This window comes from Artemia franciscana, chromosome 4, assembly GCF_032884065.1.
Source record: "Artemia franciscana chromosome 4, ASM3288406v1, whole genome shotgun sequence".
Classification (NCBI taxonomy): Eukaryota; Metazoa; Arthropoda; class Branchiopoda; order Anostraca; family Artemiidae; genus Artemia; species Artemia franciscana.
In genome coordinates this window covers 44,468,955-44,495,919 of record NC_088866.1, presented here as the reverse complement: position 1 = coordinate 44,495,919, position 26,965 = coordinate 44,468,955, and the positions used below count along the sequence as shown (strand labels likewise).

Below are 26,965 nucleotides of genomic sequence, written 5' to 3'. Positions count from 1 at the left end.
CAAAATTTTGTTTTGCTGACAAAAATAAGGGGAGAATATTTGGTTGATTTTCCGGACCACAAAATTTTGTTTTGCCAGCAAAAAAAAAAAGTCGGATTTGATTCTGTTTCGGATTAGTTTGGTTTTCCGGCCAGAACCTGTGGCAAAGTTTATCCAGTACTCTTATTTCAAACTACAACAATGAAACAGTGAAGAGTTAAAACACAAAAAATTAGATCACTAGCTTTTATAAAAACTTAAATCAATATGCGATCCAATATAGTGACCTACCTGTAGTCTTGCGATTTTAGACCGTTTGCTAATGACTTTTAACGATTTGTCTAGATATTCATGACAACCCTGGTGGTAAGGTTCATAAAATAGTTGTTTTATTTTCTCTTCTTCTTCTAGCGTCAGAGTGAAGCAAATGGTTCGACCCCAAGCGTGAATGGAGAAAACTCTGAAACTCAGCCTCAGAAGCCATATAAGAAACGTACTCGAAGGAATAGTCGGAGCAAAGGAGGAGAAACGCGGACCTATCCATCTAACGCACCTGCCAGTACTCCCCCACAAGATAGTCCAGCAGGGCAGCTTTAGATTTTCGATATGCAGTTGGAATAAGGGTATGGTTGACCCGAATACTAAATTCATTAGGTAAATATTTAAAGTTCGTAATGCGATATTATCGTATTGTATGTGCCTTGCATGCAATCCACGGGTGGGGTTAGGGGGTTTTACCCCTCCCCTTCCCCCGAAGTGTTTGGCCGACTCGCAAAAACATAACAGAAATGAATATAAACTAATTTTTGACGTGTTTTTCTTTTTTTGTACTCCCCCCTTTTTTTCCCGCCTAAAAAATCCTGGATATGTTCTTGCTTGCATGCCGTGATTACCAATTGCCAACGATATAGTTATCCTCTAGATATGCCAACTTTTCAAGAGAGTTGGTAAATAACGAGAAGGAGAACATAATTTTAATTATATCGGTAAAATGGGCATCGGACTTCTTTGCTTGATAGTAAAACCTGTTTGATTGATTATCTCTGCTTTAAAACTGCACCTCATCAGCCTTATTTAGTTACAGCATAATAGACTCCTTCGAGGATTACAAGTTACTTAAAGTGGCTTAAGCTATTTCATAATATATTTTTTATATAAACCTTTCTACAGACGTAGACATTTTTATTTTGTGTTGGATTCTAGTTTTTCGTTCGTAAAACATATTGCAATGTATTATAAGTAGCCCATAATTAGAATAAGATCTTCCAGCCTTTGCACTTACCAGGGATGCCAATTGAAGGGGAGATTTGACCAAGGCTGTTTCCAGAGGGGTTACCAGGTTTGAACCCCACTCGAGTCTTTTGTACAGAATACAACCCTAACCCCCCTCCCCCCAGCGAAATTCTGGACATGCCCTTGGAATTGATCTCTGGAGTTTGAAAAATACTTTCCCCTTAGTATCTTAGTATCACTTTTTTTCTTGAGTGAATCAGGGTATACAGGGATGTATTCCGGACACAGTTTTAATGGTTAAAATCACTTAATTGAGCTAAGCTTGGTCCAGCGGCACTAAGACAAATAAAATACAAAATTACTGATTTGTTTTGTTTTTGAATATTGAGATTTTTTCATTTGTTTTTTCTTTTAAGTTTCAGACATCAATATGGCTAGCCTAACTGTTCGTATTGACCTTTACTCGAGTGACGTTAATTGCACTCTTTAAACACCAAATAGCCCAAACCTTACCCACTGGGAAGACAGCATTTTTCATGCCAAAAATGTGCAGCCAATTGGTGACTCCCTTAAAGCACCTAGAAAGCTCCTCGTGAGTTAATTTCAGCATTGGGTCTCTAGGGTTTAGAACAGCCTAGAATGATTACCAAAGAGACACTAATAGTGCTTTTTTCATTTATTTTTACATAGAGCGACACCAGGACATTTCAGTTTGCAGAGACCACTTTTTGGGAAAAAAGGGACTCATAGAGATAAAGATACTGGCATATTTGAATGATGTGACTATAAGATCGGTTGAAGACAGATAATACACTGAAGGTTTTTAATTGGTGTGCCCATTTATGAGACTATTTCTGTCAAGTGCTGATGTTCCTTAAGCTACCAAGGACATCAAAATTCACACGTTTCTCAATATTGGAATCTCAAAAATCCCTATGAAAACTAACGTTCTCAAGTCCACGAACGGTAACACGATATATATATTGTTGATCATCTTAAGGGGGTTGCAACATTTTTTTTTTTTTTTTTTTTTTTTTTTTTTTTTTAAGATAAAGATACAAAAAAGAGGTATCTTCAACATCTTATTTCGAAAAAGATTCTGATTTTTATTTTTTTGTCCAAAAAGGAAAAATAAAGGTACTTTTCTATGTCTACGGTGAGTCTTTTGTCCCTCCGCTGTTGGATGGAGGTGCAGCTTTCAGCTTTTGGGAATTTTTTGCCAGAGAGAGAAGATTTTTTTTAAGGATTAATTTTTAAGGAGGGAAAAATTTTTGACTGATCCTCACTCTTTATTATTATATAAATCTTTTTATGTTTGTCATCCAATGAGATTGGGTACTAGTTTGAATAATAAATAACTACTAAATAACAAATATTCTCTGAAAACGTATTAGAAACAATGAGAATATCAAAAGTTATAGATATGGTAATTATTGTGTTTATTGGCTGGAAGATAAAGCTTCAACTTTTAGGGACAGGTTTTTTAAGTGAGGGAGGGGATGTGATAGCATCCTTTGTTGATAAGAGGGAAATATTCTTACCGCATCTTCATTAAAGAATATATCACACGGTTTTTATTGCACTTGGTATTAACCAAGTGACATATAGAAATCGCCAATTCTGTCGGTCTGTCTGTCTGTCGGTCTGTCGGTCCCGGTTTTGCTACTTTAGGCACTTCCAGGTAAGCTAGGACGATGAAATTTGGCAAGCGTATCAGGGACCAGACCAGATTAAATTAAAAATAGTCGTTTTCCCGATTTGACAATCTGGGGGGGGGAGTGGGGGGCCGGTTAATTCGGAAAAAATAGAAAAAATGAAGTATTTTTAACTTATGAGCGGGTGATTGGATCTTAATGAAATTTGATGTTTTGGAATGATATTGTGTCTCAGAGCTCTTATTTTAAATCCCGACCGGATCTGATGACATTGGGGGGAGTTGGAGGGGGGAAACCTAAAATCTTGGAAAACACTGAGAGTGGAGGGATCGGGATGAAATTTGATGGGAAAAATAAGCGCAAGTCCCAGATACATGATTGACATAATCGGAACTGATTCGCTCTCTTTGGGGTAGTTGGGGGGGGGGTTAATTCTTAAAAATTAGAAAAAATGAGGTATTTTCAACTTACGAACGGGTGATCGGATCTCAATGAAATTTGATGTTTAGAAGGATATCATGTCTTAGAGCTCTTATTTTAAATCCCGACCGGATCTGGTGACATTGGGGGGGGGGGGAGTTGGGAGGGGGAAACCTAAAACTTGGAAAACATTTAGAGTGGAGGGATCGGGATGAAACTTGGTGGGAAAAATAACACTAGTCCTAAATACATGATTGGCATAACCAGTACGGATCCGCTCTCTTTGGGGTAGTTGGGGGGGGGGGGGTTAAATCTGAAAAATTAGAAAAAATGAGGTATTTTCAACTTACGAACGGGTGATTGGATCTCCATGAAATTTGATATTTATAAGGATATCGTGTCTCAAAGCTCTTATTTTAAATCCTGACCAGATCTGGTGACATTAGGGGAAGTTTGGGGTGGGGAAACCTAAAATGATGGAAAACGCTTAGATTGGAGGGATTGGGATGGAACTTGGTTGGAAAAATCAGCAGAAGTCTTGCATACGTGATTTACATAATTGGAACGGATCCGCTCAATTGGGGGGGGGGGGGGGTAATCTGAAAAATAAGAAAAAATTACGTATTTTTAACTTACGAAGGAGTGATCGGATCTTCCTGAAACTTCATATTTAGAAGGACCTCGTAACTCAGATATCTTATTTTAAATCTCAACCGGATCAACGTAATTGGGGGGGGGGGGCAGTTGGGTGACCGGAAATCTTAGAAAATACTTAAAGCGGTGAGCTCAGGATGAAACTGGATGGGGAGAATAGAAACCTGTCTAAGATACGTGACTGACATAACTGGACTGGATCTGCTCTCTTTAGTGGAATTGGGGGGGGGGGGGTTAATTTGAAAATTGAGGTATTTGTAACTTACGAAAATATCGGGTAAAGACGGCGTGAGATCGGTCTTGTATTTGTTATGCGTCGGAGATTACAAAGACACTAAGATGTATCGTAAGCCTGATTGGGTTACAAGAATGAAAATTCTACCCATATAGAAGGTAAAGCTGCAATAGCAACTGTACAAAAAACTATTGAAGTCATTGGGGACTTAGAGATACCCAAATACAATTTTTCAAAGGCAAGGCTACCGTGCAAGCAGTTTTTAGCACTATTTATTGTGTATCTCAACTGCAAATACCCTAGTAACATCAGCAATTGTCGAAAGTCAATCCTTAACAGTTACTACCCACACTGACTTAGAGAACTTGCAGCATGTAAATTTTGTAAATCCAGATATTGTTGCCGCATAGAAAACAACCACGCTATATGAAGGATCTGCTGTTTTTACGCTATACCAGCAGCCACTGCAAGGGATGCAGAATTTTACTGAAGCCACACAACAAAAAGAGAATATATCTCTCGCTGGTGTCCCAGCTTATAATCAAGCCAAATCCATTGAATATGTTCTAGTATTAGATAGAGAAAAAGATCTTTTCTTAACTGAACCTTATCAAGCTCGTGTTGAAGACACGATGCTGGGCAATATGCCACATATAGTATGCATACAACAAGACATAGAGAATATTGACACTTGTTTTGAATCCAAATCGAAGGATAGTTCTATAGCTAAAACTACAGTTGAAGTTCTTCATAAAATGATTCCAGTGATTGAAGAGCAAAAAGCTGCCGACTCGTTCTGTTTTATTTTCACCCTTAAATTCTACTTGGACTTTTGGTTTACAACCATCACTGATCACGTCAAAAGGCCAGTGTTTCATATCTGACTGGACAGTTGCATCCTCGAAGCACCGTCCAATCAATCTTTTGGCATCAAAAATAGTATTGTTGGGGCTCATTGCCAATAGTGATTACCTGACGATCAGGCAGCTCATAGCTCTTTTCAAGAGACGTTGAGCTGGCCGCAGTTGCCATCTCCTGCTCAAAGTCCAAAGCGACATAACAAAGTTTTTCTTTGATATCACGAATAATTTCTCTTTCAGCAGTGGTGGTAAAGGAATATCCTCGCTCGGTTAGGATTTTCATCATATAATCGGTTAAATCTCGACCACCAAGATCCAATCTCAAAATTGCGTGTGGAAGAGCGTAGCCTTCGTAGATGGGTACGGTATGTGAGACACCATCGCCTGAATCAAGAACGATACCAGTAGTTCTACCAGATGCGTAGAGGGAAAGCACGGCTTGGATGGCAACATAAATGGCAGGGGTATTCAATGTTTCGAACATGATCTGAGTCATTTTTTCTCTGTTGGCTTTTGGGTTAAGAGGTGCTTCTGTGAGTAAAACTGAGTGCTCTTCTGGGGCAACGCGAAGTTCATTGTAGAAGGTATGATGCCAGATCTTCTCCATATCGTCCCAGTTGGTGACGATACCATGCACAATGGGGTATTTGAGGGTGAGGATACCTCTCTTAGATTGAGCTTCATTGTTTCCCTCCATGATTGGTGACCTTGTCCACATTTCGGCCATAATACATCCAGCTCCCCACATATCAACTGGTGGTCCATAGTTTCGTTCTCCTAAAAGCAGTTCTGGCGGACGATACCATAATGTAACTATTCGATTTGTATACCTATTAGGTTGGTAGGTCTTTGTGACACTAAATGCTCTTGCCAAGCCAAAATTTGCAAGTTTCAAAACTCCATTTTTGGTGATTAGAAAATTGGCTGCCTTCATGTCTCGATGCAATATCTTGTAACTATGAATAAAATAGAGTCCATTTAATAGTTGTTGCATAACCTTTTTGATTTCACCTATCTGGAATTTCACGTTAGCTTTAGAAAGTAGACCAGTAAGGTCGTGCTGACAAAAATCAAAAACTAGATAGAAAGTTGATTTGAAGCCATTGACAGCAGCAGCTTTAGTTCTGCATATTTAAATCAAATTGACTACATTTTCGTGATTGAGCAGTTGTAAGATTCGTATCTCTGTAAGTGCTGTTATTGGAAACCCTTCTTTTTAATTTTCCATCGAAACTTTCTTGAGGGCAACAATTTTCTTTGTTTTCTTATGCCTGGCTTTGAATACCTCTCCAAAAGTACCTTGTCCAATTTTTGCCATATTTTCATATTTTGCTACATCTTCACAGAATGGGAAGTCCAAATCTTCTATAAACTTATAACTTTCCTTTCCTGGAAGAGGTTGACTCATATTTGAATAATATAGTCTTAAAGTCTGGAAGCCAAACAGATGTCACAAGACTTGTTCATCTAATTACAGGATTCAATTTATTCCAACACACTCCAATGATGATGGAGATCACTCATGCTTAGAATTATAGCTTGGCGACGGTCAAGTAAATGTCCGCTGTGATGGTGGTACAAAGTCAACCAAGGAATTTCCAGCTGGCGAGGCGTGTGATATATTGACTGTCAATGAAAACAAACTTCTTTCGTCTACACAGCAATTAATTGAATCTGTTGGGGCTCATAAGGGAACAAATTCACTTGTTATGAAAAATAATGCTAGTATAACTCAGTCTAGAAGTCAGCCTGGCACAGTGAGCGAACATCAAGCCTATTACTGTGAGGGATTACTATTGAGCGAAAGATCTTCCTCTCAAAATGCAAATATAATACCTAACGAAACGATTGCTTTATGTGTGAAAGATAATGAGAGTTTTGAGTCTTTGGGATCGGGTATAATTTCTGATGTTTCAAGAGCTATGGTAGAAAAAGTGAATGAAAATTCTACCCACATGGAAGGTAAAGCTGCAATAGCAACTGTACAAAAAACTATTGAAGTCATTGGGGACTTAGAGCTACCCAAATACAATTTTTCAAAAGGCAAGGCTACTGTGCAAGCTGTTTTTAGCACTATTTATTGTGTATCTCAACTGCAACTTCTACAAAAAGAAGGGTATTTCAGTGTTGAAAATATTCCAAATACCCCAGTAACATCAGAAATTGTCGAAAGTCAATCCTTCAACAATTACTACTTTATTGTGGGCAGGGACAATTCTAGAGCTTAGCTTGTTCTCAAGCGACATATCCATCTTTAGAAAACAGAACGAGTCAGCAGCTTTTTGCTCTTCAATCACTGGAGTCACTTTATGAAGAACTTAAACTGTAGTTTTAGCTATAGAACTATCCTTCGATTTGGATTCAAAACAAGTGTCAATATTCTCTATGTCTTGTTGTATGCATACTATATGTGGCATATTACCCAGCATCGTTTCTTCAACACGAGCTTGATGAGGTTCAGTTAAGAAAAGATCTTTTTCTCTATCTAATACTAGAACATATTCAATGGATTTGGCTTATTATAAGCTGGGACATCAGCGAGAGATATATTCTCTTTTTGTTGTGTGGCTTCAGTAAAATTCTGCATCCCTTGCAGTGGCTGCTGGTATAGCGTAAAAACAGCAGATCCTTCATTAACGGCATCACCTGAACTATGATCGCTTTCATCTTTTCCTGCGTCCAAATCGGCGTCACTCTCGTCGGATTCACTCTCATCAGCGTTACCGTTAGAATTTGACACTTCAGTTATTGATTTGTATAGCTCTTTGGCTTTACGTGGGGAAACTCTTACGGGAAGCTTATCCACCTTGACAACTGGCTGTAAGTCCATCACTTCATCTTGTCCAATGTCAGTTGACGTTTTCGTGGAAATTATGCTCTTTCCTTTGCCCTTGCCTTTACCCTTTATAGACGGTGTTTGAGGCAAAGTGACGTCTGAGCCTTCAGAGCTAGTATCTTTTTCTTTTTCGAGTGTTCCATTGACTTTAGTAACTTCCACTCTTTCTTCTTTACATGATTCTTGAGCTTCACTCTTTTCATTATTGCCTTTCGATTTTGCCTCTTCTTTTTCTTCAGAGTTACTAGTTTGCCCTTCACCTGAGGACGATTCTCCCTCTTCTGTGTCTCCCTGGCTAGTAAAGGACGAAGGTCTTTTTGGCCTCAAAGCAGGTGATGAAGGCTTCCTTTTACTCTGTCCTTTCAAACTGTGTATTCTTCCTTTGGGTAAAGTTGTGTCTTCTTTCTCAGGTTCATCCTCTTTCCCTTTCGGCTTATATTTCTTTAACAGTTCATCTAGGGACATTTTCGCCTCTTGATACAGTTCAGATACCTCCTCATCTTCCTCCTCCTCTACTGATTCATAGTCGTCAGCTGCCATTTTCTTCAATTTCTTCACTATCTCTGGTTCCGTAAGTGTTTTGTCAAAGACAAGAAATGCAGCTACAAGAGCTTTTTCAAAATCTCTCCTTTTGAACGATTCTAATTTTTTCAGAAACTCTGGTAAGTTGACAGAACAGTATGCAGCTACCTCTGAACCACCATGCCCATCATAAACCGCAAAATATGAAGTATTTTCATCAAAGTACATTATCACATTGTGGGCATCTTCCTGGGATGTTCTCCATCCTTGCATTCATGAAGAACCACATACAATTCGCTTTTTTGCAGAAGTTTCATCATCTGATATTTTTTGAGTGACTGGTTCAGTAAGGTATGCTCCCATTTTGCACGTTTTCTTATAGATCTGAACAAGCTAAGATCTCGAATTTCCAGCTACCGTTTGATTGTATTTAAGGGCCGCGTTTTCATCATCAACAAGTAAATTAACTTCTATAACGTTGATGTCTTTTGGCATATCCTGATTACCAGCAGGTAGTTTATATTTCAGATTGTCTTCGTTTTTTAGCAACACTTCTGAATCCATTTCTTCACTGTATCCATCTTTTGAATTTTCAACAAAATTATAAACGTTTTCAACTTTCTCATCTTTATGATTTTCCAAATCATTTTTCAGGGGAACTTTTCTGGTGGTGGGGGGTCGGGAGATTGGATTACATAAGAGGATCTTTTCATGGAGAAATATATCACTTTGAAATTCCACTTTGTAATGGAGCTACAATTTTAAAGTTCCACTTTGTAATGGAGCTGCAATTTTTAAGTTCCACTTTGTAATGGAAATGCAGTTTTAAAGTTCCACTTTGTAATTGAGCTGCAATTTTTAAGTTCCACTTTGTAATGGAACTGCAATTTTTAAGTTCAACATGTGCATTGTTAGATTTAGAGATTTGTCACAACCCAGACAATGGTAGAACCCATGATTTTTGTTTTCTGAGTGATTAGGGAGGAATTGAAATGCAGAGAAAGCTTTCAGATTCCCAATAAATATGGCTTTTTAGAAAGGAGGGGAGACTCTTTGAAGGCAAAGAGGTTTCCAGGGCCTGTCTCACCCACCTTCTGGTGTTGTTATGCATAGGAATGTAATTACTATCTACACATTATCTTATAAATATTTGTGTAATCTGAGAGGTGTTGCTACTGCTGAGTATACTTTTGTTTGTACTATAAAAATACACTCCTGTACATAAAGATAGGCTGAAGAATAATGGTTCTCATATTGATCTCTCCTAAGAAGTCAGAAAAAATTAGGACTATCAATGCACTATTTGAGGTTTAAACCTATTTGACCTCCCCCTCCCCTAAAGATAATACGGTGAACTCCCCCATCCACTAGGTGTTGTGTAACTCTTTAATGATATATAACTAGTTAGAAGTACTGTATTTATATACTATTCATTTTAATGTACTCCATGATGTTTTTTTCCATGGTAAAATGCCTTTTTTGCTTGTTTTGCTCTGTAAGGTTGACAAATTAAGCCTGAAGTACTTGTAAATATTCTTCAAAATTGAGGCAGTTCGTCATATTCATTGTTAATAATTTTGTTCTATTTTAGAATCAAGCCCATATGATGAATAAAAGCAGACCACAAAATTCAGACGCAAGATTTTGTCTTGAGGCTTTGTCACAATGTGGGAGTCTTCAGACAGCATATCCTGTTTCCTGGAACAAGAACTGTGTAACATGTGAATTTCATTCCAAATTTAGAATCCCAAGCCTTGAAAGTTTATCACTGAGAGTTTTAATTGAATCAGAGGACATATTTTCTCTAGAATCTCTTTTAGAACATATATCTTCTTTAGATTAGCCAGTGGAATTTTATGAGAAATTAATGCAAAATGTTCTTGTCAAAAAGCATTCAGTCAAAGATCTACTGAAGATCTGGCCCTCAAAAAGCATTTCTCTTACCTCTGTTTTTCGTGACCATAGGCTACAGTGCTTTAGCTCAATTAATTTTGCCACAAATTTGCTTTCTTCTTTCATCAATCTTATTTTAGAAAAAGAAAGTATTCTAGTGAACATTTTGGATGTAAGAGGTGTTGTGTTGAACGTTGTTGTTGTTGTTGATTATTAACGTCTCCTCTAGAATCCAGCTTCTGTTGAGACGATCTTCCTTGTTCCACACTTTTCTCTTTGTTTCTTGATGCGGTAATCTGAAACAAACTTCATAATCTCTTTTCTCTCAGTCCTCTTTCTTTTTTTTTTCCTTTTTTTTTAAAACAATAATACATAAATAACACACAACAAGCAAATAATTCCTTTCCACCCTCTTCAATATTTATTCCTTAATACTAGAACATATAAAAAAAAATCCTTCCCTTTTTTTTTATATATATATATATATATATATATACTTAAAATAATGTATAATCCTAGCTAAAATCATCCATTCTGCCACTTAATTTCACAAATTTCAAAAACATCATTATCATTTCTAGTCTTATAACATCATCATTGATCCCTATCCCAAGCATAAGACTAACATTGAGACTGCCAAGCTTTTCTCTTTGGCATATAATTCTCATATCCTTTCTAAGTCTCTCATAAAAAGGACACTCAATTAGATAGTGATGTACAGTCTCATTCTGCAAATTACAAGCTTTACAAGCAGGGCTATCAATTTTCCCAATCCTAAATAGTCTATCATTAGTACTTACATGACCTGATCGAAAACGGAATAGCAAATTACAATTTCTCTTTTTCAACTTACTATAAATTTTACTATCAAAGTGGTTATGTTTTTTTTCTGGGCTACAAGCTGACCATGGATTAAATCCTTCAAAAGTCCAAATCTTCTTTTTCTCAATCCTCCTCTGATTGCTTTCAATTCCTTATATTCATTTCCCTCTACACAGTCAAGGGGTTGTGCTGGTGTCCATACAAGCTGAATTTCATATCTATTTTGGAGCAATTGGAGAAGTGTGTTGTAACAAAAGCTGACTTCTTGGTTTTGGTTTGAAGTAAAATTTTTAAGCTCAGTATAGCAGCTTTAGAGTCACTACAAATAGCAAATTTTCTTTCTTCTTTGTCCTTTATTGTGGCCTTTTGGATTAAATCAAGCACTATCTCTATTGCTTCAATTTCTGCTTCAAAGACTGTTGAGTATTGTCCTAGAGATCTGGATGCCACTAAGTTCTTCTGAGGAACAAAAGCTGCAGCTCTCACTCCCTTTCCTTCTGTTCAGAGGTTATAAGCTATGGACAGACAACCCTGAATTATCTTGCTGATCATAAGAATGTTTTGTCATTTCAAAGTGGTGAGAAAGTTACTGTTTTTAGTAAGGCTGATGGACATTGGGAAGTAAAGATTCGTGAGAAGTTTGGTTGTGTGCCTAATTCGTTCGTCCACGAAACGAAGGTCGTTACTCGCACCTTACCAATCAGTGACGGAGTCGAAAAACAAGTCTTCAGAGTCTGCTACCCCCGCTAGAGGACTCTCCGATGATTCCATCGATACATTTCAAAAAATCAGAGTACTGGGTGAACCTCTTATGGACAAAGAGCTCGGTCGTAGTGAATTGAATATAATGGAAGTACCAAATGTGGATAACAGTCCAACTGATGTAAAACAATATTTAAATTCTGGTAATTTAGCTGAAAAGGATGTATATTTAGACGAATCTTTAGTTGCACTTAAGAAAGCAGGTGATCATTTGAACCAAAAACTATAGAGGATGTAAATCTGAAAACAAATATAGAATCAATGGCATTTAATGACAATGAGACACTGAAAAAAAAATTAGTAGAAAATTTCTGTTGAGAAGGCCTTAGAAGATTCAATGAATAATAGTAACATACAAAGTGGAGTAGCTAGTACTACTGAAAACGCTGAAGTTGATAACTCTGTAAATAACCCAAGCGTAAATACTACTGTTTTAGAAGAATTGCCTAAAAACAAAGAAATTGGGCAAATAGAGGAAATTGTTGAAACCAAAGATTTGGAAAATCGTAAAGATGAGAAAGTTGAAAAGGTTTATAATTTTGTTGAAAATTCAAAAGATGGATACAGTGAAGAAATGGATTCAGAAGTGCTGCTAAGAAACGAAGACAATCTGAAATATAAACTACCTGCTGGTAATCAGGATATGCCAAAAGACATCAACGTTAAAGAAGTTAATTTACTTGTTGATGATGAAAACGCGGCCCTTTAATACAATCAAACGGTAGCTGGAAATTCGAGATCTTAGCTTGTTCAGATCTATAAGAAAACGTGCAAAATGGGAGCATACCTTGCTGAACCAGTCACTCAAAAAATATCAGATGATGAAACATCTGCAAAAAAGCGAATTGTATGTGGTTCTTCATCAATGCAAGGATGGAGAACATCCCAGGAAAATGTCCACAATGTGATAATGTACTTTGATGAAAATACTTCATATTTTGTGGTTTATGATGGGCATGGTGGTTCAGAGGTAGCTGCATACTGTTCTGTCAACTTACCAGAGTTTCTAAAAAAATTAGAATCGTTCAAAAAGAGAGATTTTGAAAAAGCTGTTGTAGATGCATTTCTTGTCTTTGACAAAACACTTACGGAACCAGAGATAGTGAAGAAATTGAAGAAAATGGCAGCTGACGACTATGAATCAGTAGAGGAGGAGGTATCTGAACTGTATCAAGAGGCGATAATGTCCCTAGATGAACTGTTAAAGACATATAAGCCGAAAAGAAAAGAGGATGAACCTGAGAAAGAAGACACAACTTTACCCAAAGGAAAAATACACAGTTTGAAAGGACAGAGTAAAAGGAAGCCTTCATCACCTGCTTTAAGGCCAAAAAGACCTTCGTCCTTTACTAGCCAGGGAGACACAGAAGAGGGAGAATCGTCCTCAGGTGAAGGGCAAACTAGTAACTCTGAAAAAAAAGAAGAGGCAAAATCGAAAGGCGATAATGAAAAGAGTGAAGCTCAAGAATCGTGTAAAGAAGAAAGAGTGGAAGTTACTAAAGTCAATGGAACACTCGAAAAAGAAAAAGATACTAGCTCTGAAGGCTCAGACGTCACTTTGCCTCAAACACCGTCTATAAAGGGTAAAGGCAAGGGCAAAGGAAAGAGCATAATTTCCACGAAAACGTCAACTGACATTGGACAAGATGAAGTGATGGACTTACAGCCAGTTGTCAAGGTGGATAAGCTTCCCGTAAGAGTTTCCCCACGTAAAGCCAAAGAGCTATACAAATCAGTAACTGAAGTGTCAAATTCTAACGGTAACGCTGATGAGAGTGAATCCGACGAGAGTGACGCTGATTTTGACGCAGGAAAAGATGAAAGCGATCATAGTTCAGATGATGCCGTTAATGAAGGATCTGCTGTTTTTACGCTATACCAGCAGCCACTGCAAGGGATGCAGAATTTTACTTAAGCCACACAACAAAAAGAGAATATATCTCTCGCTGATGTCCCAGCTTATAATCAAGCCAAATCCATTGAATATGTTCTAGTATTAGATAGAGAAAAAGATCTTTTCTTAACTGAAACTCATCAAGCTCGTGTTGAAGAAACGATGCTGGGTAATATGCCACATATAGTATGCATACAACAAGACATAGAGAATATTGACACTTGTTTTGAATCCAAATCGAAGGATAGTTCTATAGCTAAAACTACAGTTTAAGTTCTTCATAAAGTGACTCCAGTGATTGAAGAGCAAAAAGCTGCTGACTCGTTCTGTATTCTAAAGATGGATATGTCGCTTGAGAACAAGCTAAGCTCTAGAATTGTCCCTGCCCACAATAAAGTAGTAATTGTTGAAGGATTGACTTTCGACAATTTCTGATGTTACTGGGGTATTTGGAATATTTTCAACACTGAAATACCCTTCTTTTTGTAGAAGTTCCAGTTGAGATACATAATAAATAGTGCTAAAAACAGCTTGCACGGTAGCCTTGCCTTTTGAAAAATTGTATTTGGGTAGCTCTAAGTCCCCAATGACTTCAATAGTTTTTTGTACAGTTGCTATTGCAGCTTTACCTTCCATGTGGGTAGAATTTTCATTCACTTTTTCTACCATAGCTATTGAAACATCAGAAATTATACCCGATCCCAAAGACTCAAAACTCTCATTATCTTTCACACATAAAGCAATCGTTTCGTTAGGTATTATATTTGCATTTGGAGATGAAGATCTTTCGCGCAATAGTAATTCCTCACAGTAATAAGCTTGATGTTCGCTCACTGTGCCAGCCTGACTTCTAGACTGAGTTATACTAGCATTATTTTTAATAACAAGTGAATTTGTTCCCTTATGAGCCCCAACAGATTCGATTAATTGCTGTGTAGACGAAAGAAGTTTGTTTTCATTGACAGTCAATATATCACACGCCTCGCCAGCTGGAAATTCCTTGGTTGACTTTGTACCACCATCACAGCGGACATTTACTGGACCGTCGCCAAGCTATAATTCTAAGCATGAGTGATCTCCATCATCATTGGAGTGTGTTGGAATAAATTGAATCCTAAAATTAGATGAACAAGTCTCGTGACATCTGTTTGGCTTCCAGACTTTAAGACTATATTATTCAAATATGAGTCAACCTCTTCCAGGAAAGGAAAGTTATAAGTTTATAGAAGATTTGGACTTCCCATTCTGTGAAGATGTAGCAAAATATGGCAAAAATTGGACAAGGTACTTTTGGAGAGGTATTCAAAGCCAGGCATAAGAAAACAAAGAAAATTGTTGCCCTCAAGAAAGTTTTGATGGAAAATTAAAAAGAAGGGTTTCCAATAACAGCACCTAGAGAGATACGAATCTTACAACTGCTCAATCACGAAAATGTAGTCAATTTGATTGAAATATGCAGAACTAAAGCTGCTGCTGTCAATGGCTTCAAATCAACTTTCTATCTAGTTTTTGATTTTTATGAGCACGACCTTACTGGTCTACTTTCTAAAGCTAACGTGAAATTCCAGATAGGTGAAATCAAAAAGGTTATGCAACAACTATTAAATGGACTCTATTTTATTCATAGTAACAAGATATTGCATCGAGACATGAAGGCAGCCAATGTTCTGATCACCAAAAATGGAGTTTTGAAACTTGCAAATTTTGGCTTGGCAAGAGCATTTAGTGTCACAAAGACCTACCAACCTAATAGGTTTTCAAATTTAGTAGTTACATTATGGTATCGTCCGCCGAAACTGCTTTTAGGAGAACGAAACTATGGACCACCAGTTGATATGTGGGGAGCTGGATGTATTATGGCCGAAATGTGGACAAGGTCACCAATCATGGAGGGAAACAATGAAGCTCAATCTAAGAGAGGTATCCTCGCCCTCAAATACCCCATTGTGCATGGTATCGTCACCAACTGGGACGATATGGAGAAGATCTGGCATCATACCTTCTACAATGAACTTCGCGTTGCCCCAGAAGAGCACTCAGTTTTACTCACAGAAGCACCTCTTAACCCAAAAGCCAACAGAGAAAAAATGACTCAGATCATGTTCGAAACATTGAATACCCCTGCCATTTATGTTGCCATCCAAGCCGTGCTTTCCCTCTACGCATCTGGTAGAACTACTGGTATCGTTCTTGATTCAGGCGATGGTGTCTCACATACCGTACCCATCTACGAAGGCTACGCTCTTCCACACGCAATTTTGAGATTGGATCTTGGTGGTCGAGATTTAACCGATTATATGATGAAAATCCTAACCGATCGAGGATATTCCTTTACCACCACTGCTGAAAGAGAAATTATTCGTGATATCAAAGAAAAACTTTGTTATGTCGCTTTGGACTTTGAGCAGGAGATGGCAACTGCGGCCAGCTCAACGTCTCTTGAAAAGAGCTATGAGCTGCCTGATCGTCAGGTAATCACTATTGGCAATGAGCCCAAACAATACTATTTTTGATGCCAAAAGATTGATTGGACGGTGCTTCGAGGATGCAACTGTCCAGTCAGATATGAAACACTGGCCTTTTGACGTGATCAGTGATGGTTGTAAACCAAAAGTCCAAGTAGAATTTAAGGGTGAAAATAAAACAGAACGAGTCGGCAGCTTTTAGCTCTTCAATCACTGGAATCATTTTATGAAGAACTTCAACTGTAGTCTTAGCTATAGAACTATCCTTCGATTTGGATTCAAAACAAGTGTCAATATTCTCTATGTCTTGTTGTATGCATACTATATTTGGCATATTGCCCAGCATCGTGTCTTCAACACGAGCTTGATAAAGTTCAGTTAAGAAAAGATCTTTTTCTCTATCTAATACTAGAACATATTCAATGGATTTGGCTTGATTATAAGCTGGGACACCAGCGAGAGATATATTCTCTTTTTGTTGTGTGGCTTCAGTAAAATTCTGCATCCCTTGCAGTGGCTGCTGGTATAGCGTAAAAACAGCAGATCCTTCATATAGCGTGGTTGTTTTCTATGCGGCAACAATATCTGGATTTACAAAATTTACATGCTGCAAGTTCTCTAAGTCAGTGTGGGTAGTAACTGAGAAGGATTGACTTTCGACAATTTCTGATGTTACTAGGGTATTCGGAATATTTTCAACACTGAAATACCCTTCTTTTTGTAGAAGTTGCAGTTGAGATACACAATAAATAGTGCTAAAAACTGCTTGCACGGTAGCCTTGCCTTTTGAAAAATTGAATTTGGGTAGCTCTAAGTCCCCAATGACTTCAATAATTTTTGTACACTTGCTATTGCAGCTTTACCTTCCATATGGGTAGAATATTGGGGATGCAGAGCCGGAGAATATTCTTTGGTTTTTGAACAACAGAGAAGTTCGACCAAATAGCGAGTTCGAGATCTTGATGAAAAACGGCAAAAGTGTTTTAAAATTAATGAAGTTCTAACAGAAGATTCGGGTGAGGTTGTGTGTGAAATATCGGGTAAAGACGGTGTGAGATCGGTCTTGTCTTTGTTGTGCGTCGGAGATTACAAAGACACTAAGATGTATTGTAAGCCTGATCGGGTGACAAGAATGGAAGAGATTCAAACATGGAAGCAGTAGCAAAAGCAGAACTATTACCGTCCGATCACATACAAACAACATCTCACTCCGTTCTTATAGGTCCAAGTGAAATTAAAACTGATAATCTAAATGAAAAAATTGCATTGACATCCATGACAAAAGCCACATCCAAGGTTCCAGAAATCTCTCAAGTTATTTCACTCCAAAAAGAAGCTCAAACTAGCCCAGCTACTGAAACACCACAGAAAGCAAGATCTATTACAATCCCTCAGAACGCAATAAACACAACTGAAACAACAATTTCTGATAAAGAAAACACTTTACATTTAGTATCTCCACTACAGTCAAATGCTAAGGTGTCAGACACGAAAAAGGCTAAAAATGTTGCTTTAGTTAGTGCCGTTGATTTAGAATTAAAGGAAGAGCCAATAAAGATGTTACAATTTGAGGGAAAAATCGCTTTGGAGTCATATTGGCCTGAGCCAATCATGGCTATAACTTCACAGCCACAGGTTATCAACAATGAGCAATCAATGGTTCGAGATTTTGACACGGAGAGAGCCGTGCCCATATCCCCAGAACTAATAAATTTGTCTGGTCCAATGAAAGCAAAAGAAATAATTGATCAAAAAAAATCTGCTACGGTTACTACTTCAGAGCCACAGTTATCAGTTCAATTTTTAAAACAAGTGAAGTTTGATCAAGAACCGAAGTTGGCGGCAGAAAGCATGTACAAATACTAAGAAAAGAAAAAGTGGTAGAAAATGATGTGAAACCTGAAAAAGCTCAATCAGTTTCTCCTTAGCCTCAGCAACTTTCAGAACATTGGCTGCCTTCATGTCTCGATGCAATATCTTGTTACTATGAATAAAATAGAGTCCATTTTATAGTTGTTGCATAACCTTTTTGATTTCACCCAACTGGAATTTCACGTTAGCGTTAGAAAGTAGACCAGCAAGGTCGTGCTCACAAAAATCAGAAACTAGATAGAAAGTTGATTTGAAGCCATTGACAGCAGCAGCTTTAATTCTGCATATTTCAATCAAATTGACTACATTTTCGTGATTGAGCAGTTGTAAGATTCGTATCTCTCTAAGTGCTGTTATTGGAAACCCTTCTTTTTCATTTTCCATCAAAACTTTCTTGAGGGCAACAATTTTCTTTGTTTTCTTATGCCTGGCTTTGAATACTTCTCCAAAAGTACCTTGTCCAATTTTTGCCATTCTTTCATATTTTGCTACATCTTCACGGAATGGAAAGTCCAAATCTTCTATAAACTTATAACTTTCCTTTCTTGGAAGAGGTTGACTCATATTTGAATAATGTAGTCTTAAAGCCTGGAAGCCAAACAGATGTCACAAGACTTGTTCATCTAACCTGATGCCTAACCTTGTTCATCAAGACTTGTTCAAAAAAAGGAGAGGCAACAAAATTAACAGAATCAGAAAGCCCCTTTCGTGTACACTAATTAAAAGAATGTCATCCGTGTAAGCTAGGTTTGAGACATTAGAATTTTAAAAAGGTAAGTAGTCGGAAGACTATTCGATACATTGAATACACGAATTATAGAAATTAAATAAAGACCATCACTGGTTTTAACCCAGAGAAAAGAATTCCAGTACTATACTTTAATAGAAAAATTCATACCATTTGAAACAAGAAAATAAAGGGCTTGAGCATGCACAACAGAGTCAAAAGCTTTTGACAAATCAACATTACATATATATAGGCCATAACCACTTTTCGAAGTCTGGACTAGAATAGACGACAGAACCATGTGTACCTGCTGACAATTGAAACATGTTCTGTCCACCTCTTCTTAATACTTTCCTTGTCACTAACTGGGGTCCCGTCCCCATTTTTAGAAGGTACAAGTCCACATTGACTAGTTCCTTTCAAGTTCCTTTCTAATCTTACTATGATCTTCTTGCACCATTCCGGTCCCAGCAATTTTATATGTGGCCTTCTTCTCAAATCTCCTCAATTCATATTTTAATGCCTTCTCTACTTCCTTTTCACTTCTCGTAAAGTAATATAATATAATATAACATAAAATAATATAATCGTAAAATAAAATAAATAAAATTTTCTACTTTCTTTACATTCTCGTAAAATTTATTATTCAGAAAATGCTTCCCCTTGTCTTTTCTAAAACGCTAAAGTTTGTTCTCTAATGTTCCCAGCTGCTATTTTAATTTTCCTCCCTAAGACATCTTCTGCTGTTTCGCAAACTATTTTCCAAAACTTATTTCATCCACCTTCCACAATCCTGACAAAATTATGCTTAGATTCAGCAAAAAGGGGCAAGACCCTGGCAAAACTGCAGCATCAAATTCACTACGTTGAAGAACCTTATCGATGAGCTTTCTTATTCTTATTTGTATAAAAACGCACTTTACATTTTTCCTGACGACAGCTTGGCGATGGTCAAGTAAATGTCCGCTGTGATGGTGGTACAAATTTACAATTTGTTCGTTTCCCACTTATCCGTAGTTTGTTTTTGTACAATTCTAGGAATTGGAGTTAAGTTGTAAACTCATTTGTGTCAAATTAAAATAAATACTTTGTTTTTAACTGTTTTATTATTTATGCTTGAGTAGAAGTATGCATGGAATGGAACATGTAGAAGCATGTATGGAATATGTGTGAAAAAAGAATAATAGAATAAGCAGTTGAAATGATACCACTGGCTATTCTATTGATACTTAACAGGAGTATTTAACTCCAGAATTCTTGCCTGATGCTCAACCTTACTTGCAATATTTTTCCGCTTGAGGTTGACCATCCTTGTCTGAGGGAATCAGACCAGTTTCAACCCTGTCAACAAAGGGCAATGAACCCCCTGAAAACGGTTGTACTTAAATATTATCAATGTATCTTGTAATTTCACTAAAACCAGTACTATTATCTACTGCTTGTATATCAGGCTTTTTAACTGGGGTTTTCAAATACATCAGTTCATTTAGGTCACCAATATTCATAGTAATTTGCTGCTTCTCATTTTTCTGTGGAGACTGTAACATACTCAAAACGCTACTAAAGGTATCGTCTGCCACTGATTTTTCACCACTAGACTTTACAACAGCCACTAGACTGATTCGGAGCCAATTTCGATCTTTGGGCGCCAGGTGTGAAGATCGGATAAAGAATTGTTGGAGATCACTACACCAGACATTGAAGACCGAGTAGCTCGGCACTCAATCCTCTCCTGAAAAGCTTGTCATATGAGACAAGTATAAGTATTAATATTTCGGCTAAGACTTCCGAATGACCTTCTTCAGTGTAGAATAATAAAAATAAGTTTCGTTTTCAGTTTTTTTGGCAATTGATATCTACCAAGTTGAAAGGTATCTACCAAGTATCTACCCGGTTGAATCAGAAAAATTAGAAAAAATGAGGTATTTTTAACTTACGAACGGGTGATCGGATCTTGATGAAATTTGATATTTACAAGGATATCGTATCTCAGAGCTCCTATTTTAAATCTCGACCGGATTTGGTGACATTGGGGGGAGTTGGGGAAGGTCCTAAAATCTTGGAAGACGCTTAGAGCGGAGGGATTAGAAAAAATTAGAAAAAAGAGGTATTTGTAAGATTTAGAAGGATCTTGTGCTTTAGAGCTCTCACATGATGTTGGGGGGAGTTGGAGGGGGAAACCAGAATTCTTGGAAAATGTGAAAATTGAGGTATCTTTATCTTACGAATGGGTAATCGGATCCTTATGTAACTTGATGTATAGAAGGATCTTATGTCTCAGATGCTCCATTTTCAGTTCGGATCCGGGAACAGGGGGTTGGAGGGAGAGAAAGAAATCTTTGGAAACGTTTAGAGTGGAGAGATCGGGATGAAACTTGATGTAAAGAATAAGCACTAGTAACAACGTGATTGACATGGAACGGATCCGTTCTCTTTGGAGGAGCTGGGGGGGGGTGTTAATTTGGAAAAAGTTAGGTATTTTTAAATTAAGAACGGGTGACCGGAACTTAATGAAATTTGATATTTAGAAGGAACTCATGTCTCAGAGCTCTTATTTCAAATCCTGGCCAGATCTGTTGACATTGGAGGAAGTTGGAGGGGAAAACCGGAAATCCAGGAAAACGCTAGAGTGGAGAAATTGGGATGAAACCAGGGGGATAGAATAAGCAAATGTCGTAGATACGTGAGTGACGTAACCATACCGGATTCGCTCTCTTTTTAGGAGTTAGGAAGTGGGGTTCAGTGCTTTGGCGAGTTTGGTGCGTCTGGACGTGCTAGGGCGATGGAAATTGGTAGACGTGTCAGGGACCTGTATAAATTGCCTTGATAAAGTTGTTTTGCCTGATTCGACCATTTAAGGGGCTGAAGGGAGAGGAAAAATTAGAAAAAATGAGGTACTTATTGCTTACGAATGGCTGATCGGATCTTAATGAATTTTGATATTTAGAAGGAACTCGTGACTCAGAGCTCTTATTTTAAATCCCGACCTGCATTATGCCTCTGATTTTCCTTTTAAATCAATCTATTGATTCTTAGAATTTTGCTAGAGTTCATACCATATGAGCTGTGGGCTGTTGGCTCTTCCGGCCTCATCATAAGTGCCATATGAGCTCTTAGCTCTTGTTTTATGGAAGAATCGGGCAAATACCCATATATTTTTGAGCAGAGACTGATGGAAAATCTTTCGGAACTGATCGACTCTCTTGTTTTATTAGTAAAATACGACCTCAGTCTATGCTAAGGCATATATATATATATATATATATATATATATATATATATATATATATATATATATATATATATATATATAAATATATATATATATATATATATATATATATATATATATATATATATATATATATATATATATATATATATATATATATATATATATATATATATATATATATATATATATATATATATATATGCCTTAGCATAGACTGAGGTCGTATTTTACTAATAAAACAAGAGAGTCGATCAATAATTTGATGATGTTCATGTATAAATTTCTAGGGAAATCAAAGTGCTATTAGTCCCCTCATATTAGGTTCTGTTTAATTTTATAAGGATAAGGCAATGAAAAGGCACCGTTTTTGTACTCAATTGTTTTACAATTGATCAGGGATCAAGTTAAACTGCAACACTAGAATACTTGAATCATTAAAATTTCAACTGCCCTTTTTAAGTGACCAAAAAGGCTGCGCCATGGAAAATGGCTTTTCTACTATTGTGCAGCATCAGACTACAACTTTTTGGAAAGTGGCTTGTCTGCTATCTTGCAGCATCAAACTACAATTTTGCCCTAAAGAGGACCAAGTTGCTATCAATTGAAAGTTCTGAGATAGTCAATCAATTTAAAATGATCAAAAATCTATATGTTGAATTTCTTAGTGGCACAGGAAGTAATGCCACAGGGTATTGCATTTGTTCTTGAAAAGTCATATTATCTATGCAAGATAAATTTACTTACTCAAGACTAAGCACAGTCTATTCAACCCAACTAGGCATCAAGGAACTGCTGGATTGGGTCTTGCCAAAATGATCTGTCCTCTATTTCCAGTCAAATGAGTGGAAGCTGTGACCTCGGGAAACTGCCTAGTGGTTCAATGTCCTTCTTCATGATGATCTGCCATGACTGGATCTGGCCTCCCAGTTTTTTCTTCAAATAGACAGGAGGTACTGCACTAAGGATCAAGTATGCTAGTTATAATTTCTATGTTACAGTTTAATTAGTTTAAATTAAAACTTTTCGTTATCAGTTTTAACATCACTCTCTACAGTCATCACAAAAACCTTTAACCAGAAGAATACGAAGAAGGTGAAATTCTTGAAAATATAGAAGCAAAATTCTCAAAATACTCTAATACTCGATATTTGATTAATATACAAAAATAAAAATCCACAGGAAGGCTTCTGAACACTTGGAGGCTTTATCTTTTTTTCCAGCAAATATACAAAATAGAAACTTAATTTCGACATTGTAATGTGTAGATAAAAACAACAACGCTCTAATATGTAGATGCAAACAACGCTCTAAGTAGGCGTAAATACTATCATTTAAGAAATTATATTTCGTCTCTATGAAAAAGAGACCAGTTGCTGTAAGCTATAAGTTTTGTTTTTTAAACTACTTTAAACAAATAAGTTTCTTAGACGGAAGTTTGTCATTCCAACGGAAATTAAAATTCTGGTGGCATTTTTAAGTGACCGACAAAATTGAAGGGCAACTAGGTCTCCTCCCACGCTCATTTTTTTCCCAAGGCCACTGGATCAATATCTTAAGATAGCCATTTTGTTAGTATAGTCGAAAAATCTTATTAATATGTCCCTGATGGCGACTTAATCCCCACAGTCACCGGGGGAAGGACTGCAAGGTATGAGCTTTGCCCAAATTTACATATAGTATTGATTATTCAGAAGTATACTGACTTTTTCAGGGGGACTTTTCTGGTGGTGGGGGGTCGGGAGATTGGATTACGTAAGAGGATCTTTTCATGGAGAAATTTATCATGGGGGAAGAGAATTTCCATGAAGGGGGCGCTGAATTTTACAACATTAGTTAAAAAACAATGAGATATTAAATAATAAAAAAAAAACAGTTGTTTTAACTGGAAGTAAGGAGCAGCATTAAAACTTAAAACAAACAGAAATTATTGCATATGTGAGGGGGTTGGTCCCCTCCTCAATACCTCACTCTTTACGGTAAATTATTTTTAGAAATTTGAAAAAGCTATTTATTTTAATTAAACAGCATTTGTGATTCAGGGGTCATTCTTAAAGAAATGAAACAAAGTAAAGAGCAAGATATTGACGAGGGAGTGAATCCTCTCATATAAGTAATGAATATATACAAATATAGAAGTTCGTTACGTAAGTTAATTTGTAAGTTACGAATATTTATTACTAATAAAAAAGTTTGTAAATAAAATTAAAAGTTCCAGTAGCCTTTATAAGTAAGCAAAAATTGGAGGGCAAAAAGACCCCCTCCCCTTACCCTTTTTTCTCAAAATCGTCCGATCAATAATTTGAGAAAGCTATTTCGCCAAAATAGTGAAATTAATAGGGAAATTTCATTTTAACTGTTCATTTACTGTGAGCCAAAAGCGAAATCTGTATTATTTAAAAATTTTCAGAAATTAAATAAAAAAAGAAGTATTTTTCAACTGAAAGTAAGGAGCAACATTACAATCTTACTTTTTCCGTTTTCATTTACAAGGTAACATAATGCCTCTTGAATTGTTGTTGCTAATTCATTAAACTAAAAGAAAGAAAGAACAATGTACCAAACAATTCTGCAACATGAAATTCAAGGATGAGACAGACTGACAGTGATCTACAAAAATGTGGAATTTCGCATTTTTTGCTAGAAGACAGATCACGGATGCTTGTTTATTTGTTTTCTTGTTTCTTTGTTGTTGTTCTTTTCCTAGGCGTGATCGTATCGACTGAGTGGTCCTAGATTCTTGCGAGAGGGCTCATTCTAACGGAAATTAAAAGTTCTACTGCCCTTTTTAAGTGACCGAAAAAACTGGAGGGCATCTAGGCCCCCTCCGACGCTCATTTTTTCCCCAAAGTCACCAGATAAAAATTCTGAGATAGCCACTTTATTCACAATAGTCGGAAAACCTAATAAATATATCTTTAGGGACGACTTACTCCCCTGCAGTCCCCGTTGGAGGGGCTGCAAGTTGAAAACTTTGACCTGTGTTTACATATAGTAATGGTTACTGGGAAGTGTGCAGACGTTTTCAGGGGGATTTTTTTTGGATTAGGGGGGGGAGAGGGAAGTTGAGGGGGAGTGGGGTTACGTGGGAAGATATTTCCATGGAGAGACTTCTCATGGTAAAAGAGAATTTCAATGAAGGGGGCGCAGGATTTTCTAGCTGTATTTGAAAAAACAAAGAAACAATAAATATGAAAAGTTTTTTCTACTGAAAGTAAGGAGCAGCATTAAAACTTTAAACGAACAAAATTTATTACGCATATGAGGGGTTTACCTCCTCGTTATACCTCACTCTTTCCGCTAAAGTATTTTTAGTAATTTCAACTATTTATTCTACGGCCTTTGTGATTCAGAGGAATTGAGACACTTCTTAAGGAATTGGGACACAATCTAAGCTTTAGTGTAAAGAGCAAGGTATCGACGAGGGTTGAACCCCCTCATATACGCAATAAAAACATATGAATATAGAAGTTCGTTACGTAAGTTACTTCGTAAGTTACGTATATTTTTTACCAGTGAAAACGTTTGTAAAAAATTAAAAGTTCTAGTTGCTTTTTAAGTAATCAAAAACTTGGAGGGCAACTAGGCCTCCTCCTTCGCTTCTTTTTTCTCAAAATTTTCCGATTAATTGCAATTAATTAATATGCAAAATTTTTTTATTATTTATGTGCGGAGAGCCAAGATCAAAACATGCATTAATTCAAAAATGTCCAGAAATTAAATAAAAGAAAAGTTTTTTAGCTGAAACTAAGGAGCGACATTAAAACTTAAAACGAACAGAAATTACTTCTTATATGAAAGGGGCTGCTTCCTTATCAACGCCCCGCTCTTTACGCTAAAGTTTTTAACTGTTTTAAAAAGCAGAGTTAAGAGAAAGAGTCAAACTTTAGCGTAAAGAGCGAGGCATTGAGGAGGAAGCAGCCCCTTTCATATACGAAGTAATTTCTGTTCGTTTTAACATTTGTTTTTATTGGATGAAGGATGATAGATTGTCCTTTTCGGCTAATTGTCTAGGGATAAACAGAAAATAGGTCGTCCACGGTTGGGGTGGGAGGATTTTGTAAAGAAAGATTTAAAGGAAATGGGAACTTCTTGGGAAGGTATAAAGAGGGAGAACTTAGATAGAATAAGACGGAGGAGGAGCACGCGGAGCTATGATGGCTTCAAGTAGTTTGGTGCTGTGGTGAATTATTAGCAGTAGGAGTAGTTGCCACGTTAACAAATAAATCATCTGGTATAAAATTCATTTACCATTCCGCGAATACCCAGGACAAACCCTCCATGCATAATCGTTTAGTCGATAATAACAGCCGAAAAACCCTAAATACATATTTACCTTTCTGGTTTTAAGTAAAGCGTAACTAGACGAAAAACCATAACATTCGAGATAGCCGAAGTCGAAAAACCATAGCCAACAAAATGCCCAAAATAACTCTTTTACTTTTTTCGCTGTCATGTGAAGCGTAACATAATGCCTCTTGAATTGTTGTTTCTAATTCATTAAACTAAAAGAAAGAAAGAACAACATATCAAACAATTGTGCAGGACGAAAATAAAAGAAAGGCTAGACCCACTATTGCGCAAATGTAGCATATTTATTGTCTAAAAAATGACGCAGCGTACATGAGTCGGGTCACTAACGTCGTTAAACCTCCGTCTGGACGACATAACAGCGCATAATTTCCAAAATGCTAGTGCTCTATTGATTGAACATCTCACATTTTATATCACACGGGTGATGATACAGGTCAAGTGCCGACCTCATTTGTTTCAGTGTTTATTGCTTCTGCCTGAATTAATTAGTAAATAATATTAAGACTATAGAATTAACAGTTAGGTTTCCGTAAACCTTTAAATTGAGGGTTTTATCACAGCGTTGTTTTCATAGATCTGTAGGAATCCTA

The 26,965-nt window shown here is 36.9% G+C and overlaps 3 protein-coding genes and 2 pseudogenes across 3 annotated transcripts; 2 read left to right on the top strand and 3 right to left on the bottom strand.

The window, feature by feature from the left end:
* Nucleotides 1-4,964: 4,964 nt before the first annotated feature.
* On the bottom strand, nucleotides 4,965-6,459 carry LOC136026479 (cyclin-dependent kinase 9-like; annotated as a pseudogene).
* Nucleotides 6,460-7,527: 1,068 nt separating this feature from the next.
* Nucleotides 7,528-8,667, bottom strand: LOC136025779 (protein phosphatase 1G-like). The gene has a single exon (XM_065701766.1). The coding sequence runs from the start codon at nucleotides 8,665-8,667 to the stop codon at nucleotides 7,528-7,530; it is 1,140 nt and encodes a 379-aa protein (XP_065557838.1).
* A 3,979-nt stretch (nucleotides 8,668-12,646) lies between these two features.
* LOC136025778 (probable protein phosphatase CG10417) lies at nucleotides 12,647-13,786 on the top strand. Its single transcript, XM_065701764.1, has one exon. It carries the CDS (start codon nucleotides 12,647-12,649, stop codon nucleotides 13,784-13,786), a length of 1,140 nt encoding a protein of 379 aa, XP_065557836.1.
* Nucleotides 13,787-14,933: 1,147 nt separating this feature from the next.
* LOC136026477 (cyclin-dependent kinase 9-like) lies at nucleotides 14,934-19,922 on the top strand (annotated as a pseudogene).
* Nucleotides 18,238-18,666, bottom strand: LOC136025777 (cyclin-dependent kinase 9-like). The gene has a single exon (XM_065701763.1). It carries the CDS (start codon nucleotides 18,664-18,666, stop codon nucleotides 18,238-18,240), a length of 429 nt encoding a protein of 142 aa, XP_065557835.1.
* Nucleotides 19,923-26,965: the final 7,043 nt, after the last annotated feature.

Coding starts and splice junctions, on each gene's coding strand:
- LOC136025779 (XM_065701766.1), bottom strand. CDS start 8,667: ATGCAAGGATGGAGAACATCCCAGGAAGATGCCCACAATGTGATAATG.
- LOC136025778 (XM_065701764.1), top strand. CDS start 12,647: ATGGGAGCATACCTTGCTGAACCAGTCACTCAAAAAATATCAGATGAT.
- LOC136025777 (XM_065701763.1), bottom strand. CDS start 18,666: ATGAGTCAACCTCTTCCAAGAAAGGAAAGTTATAAGTTTATAGAAGAT.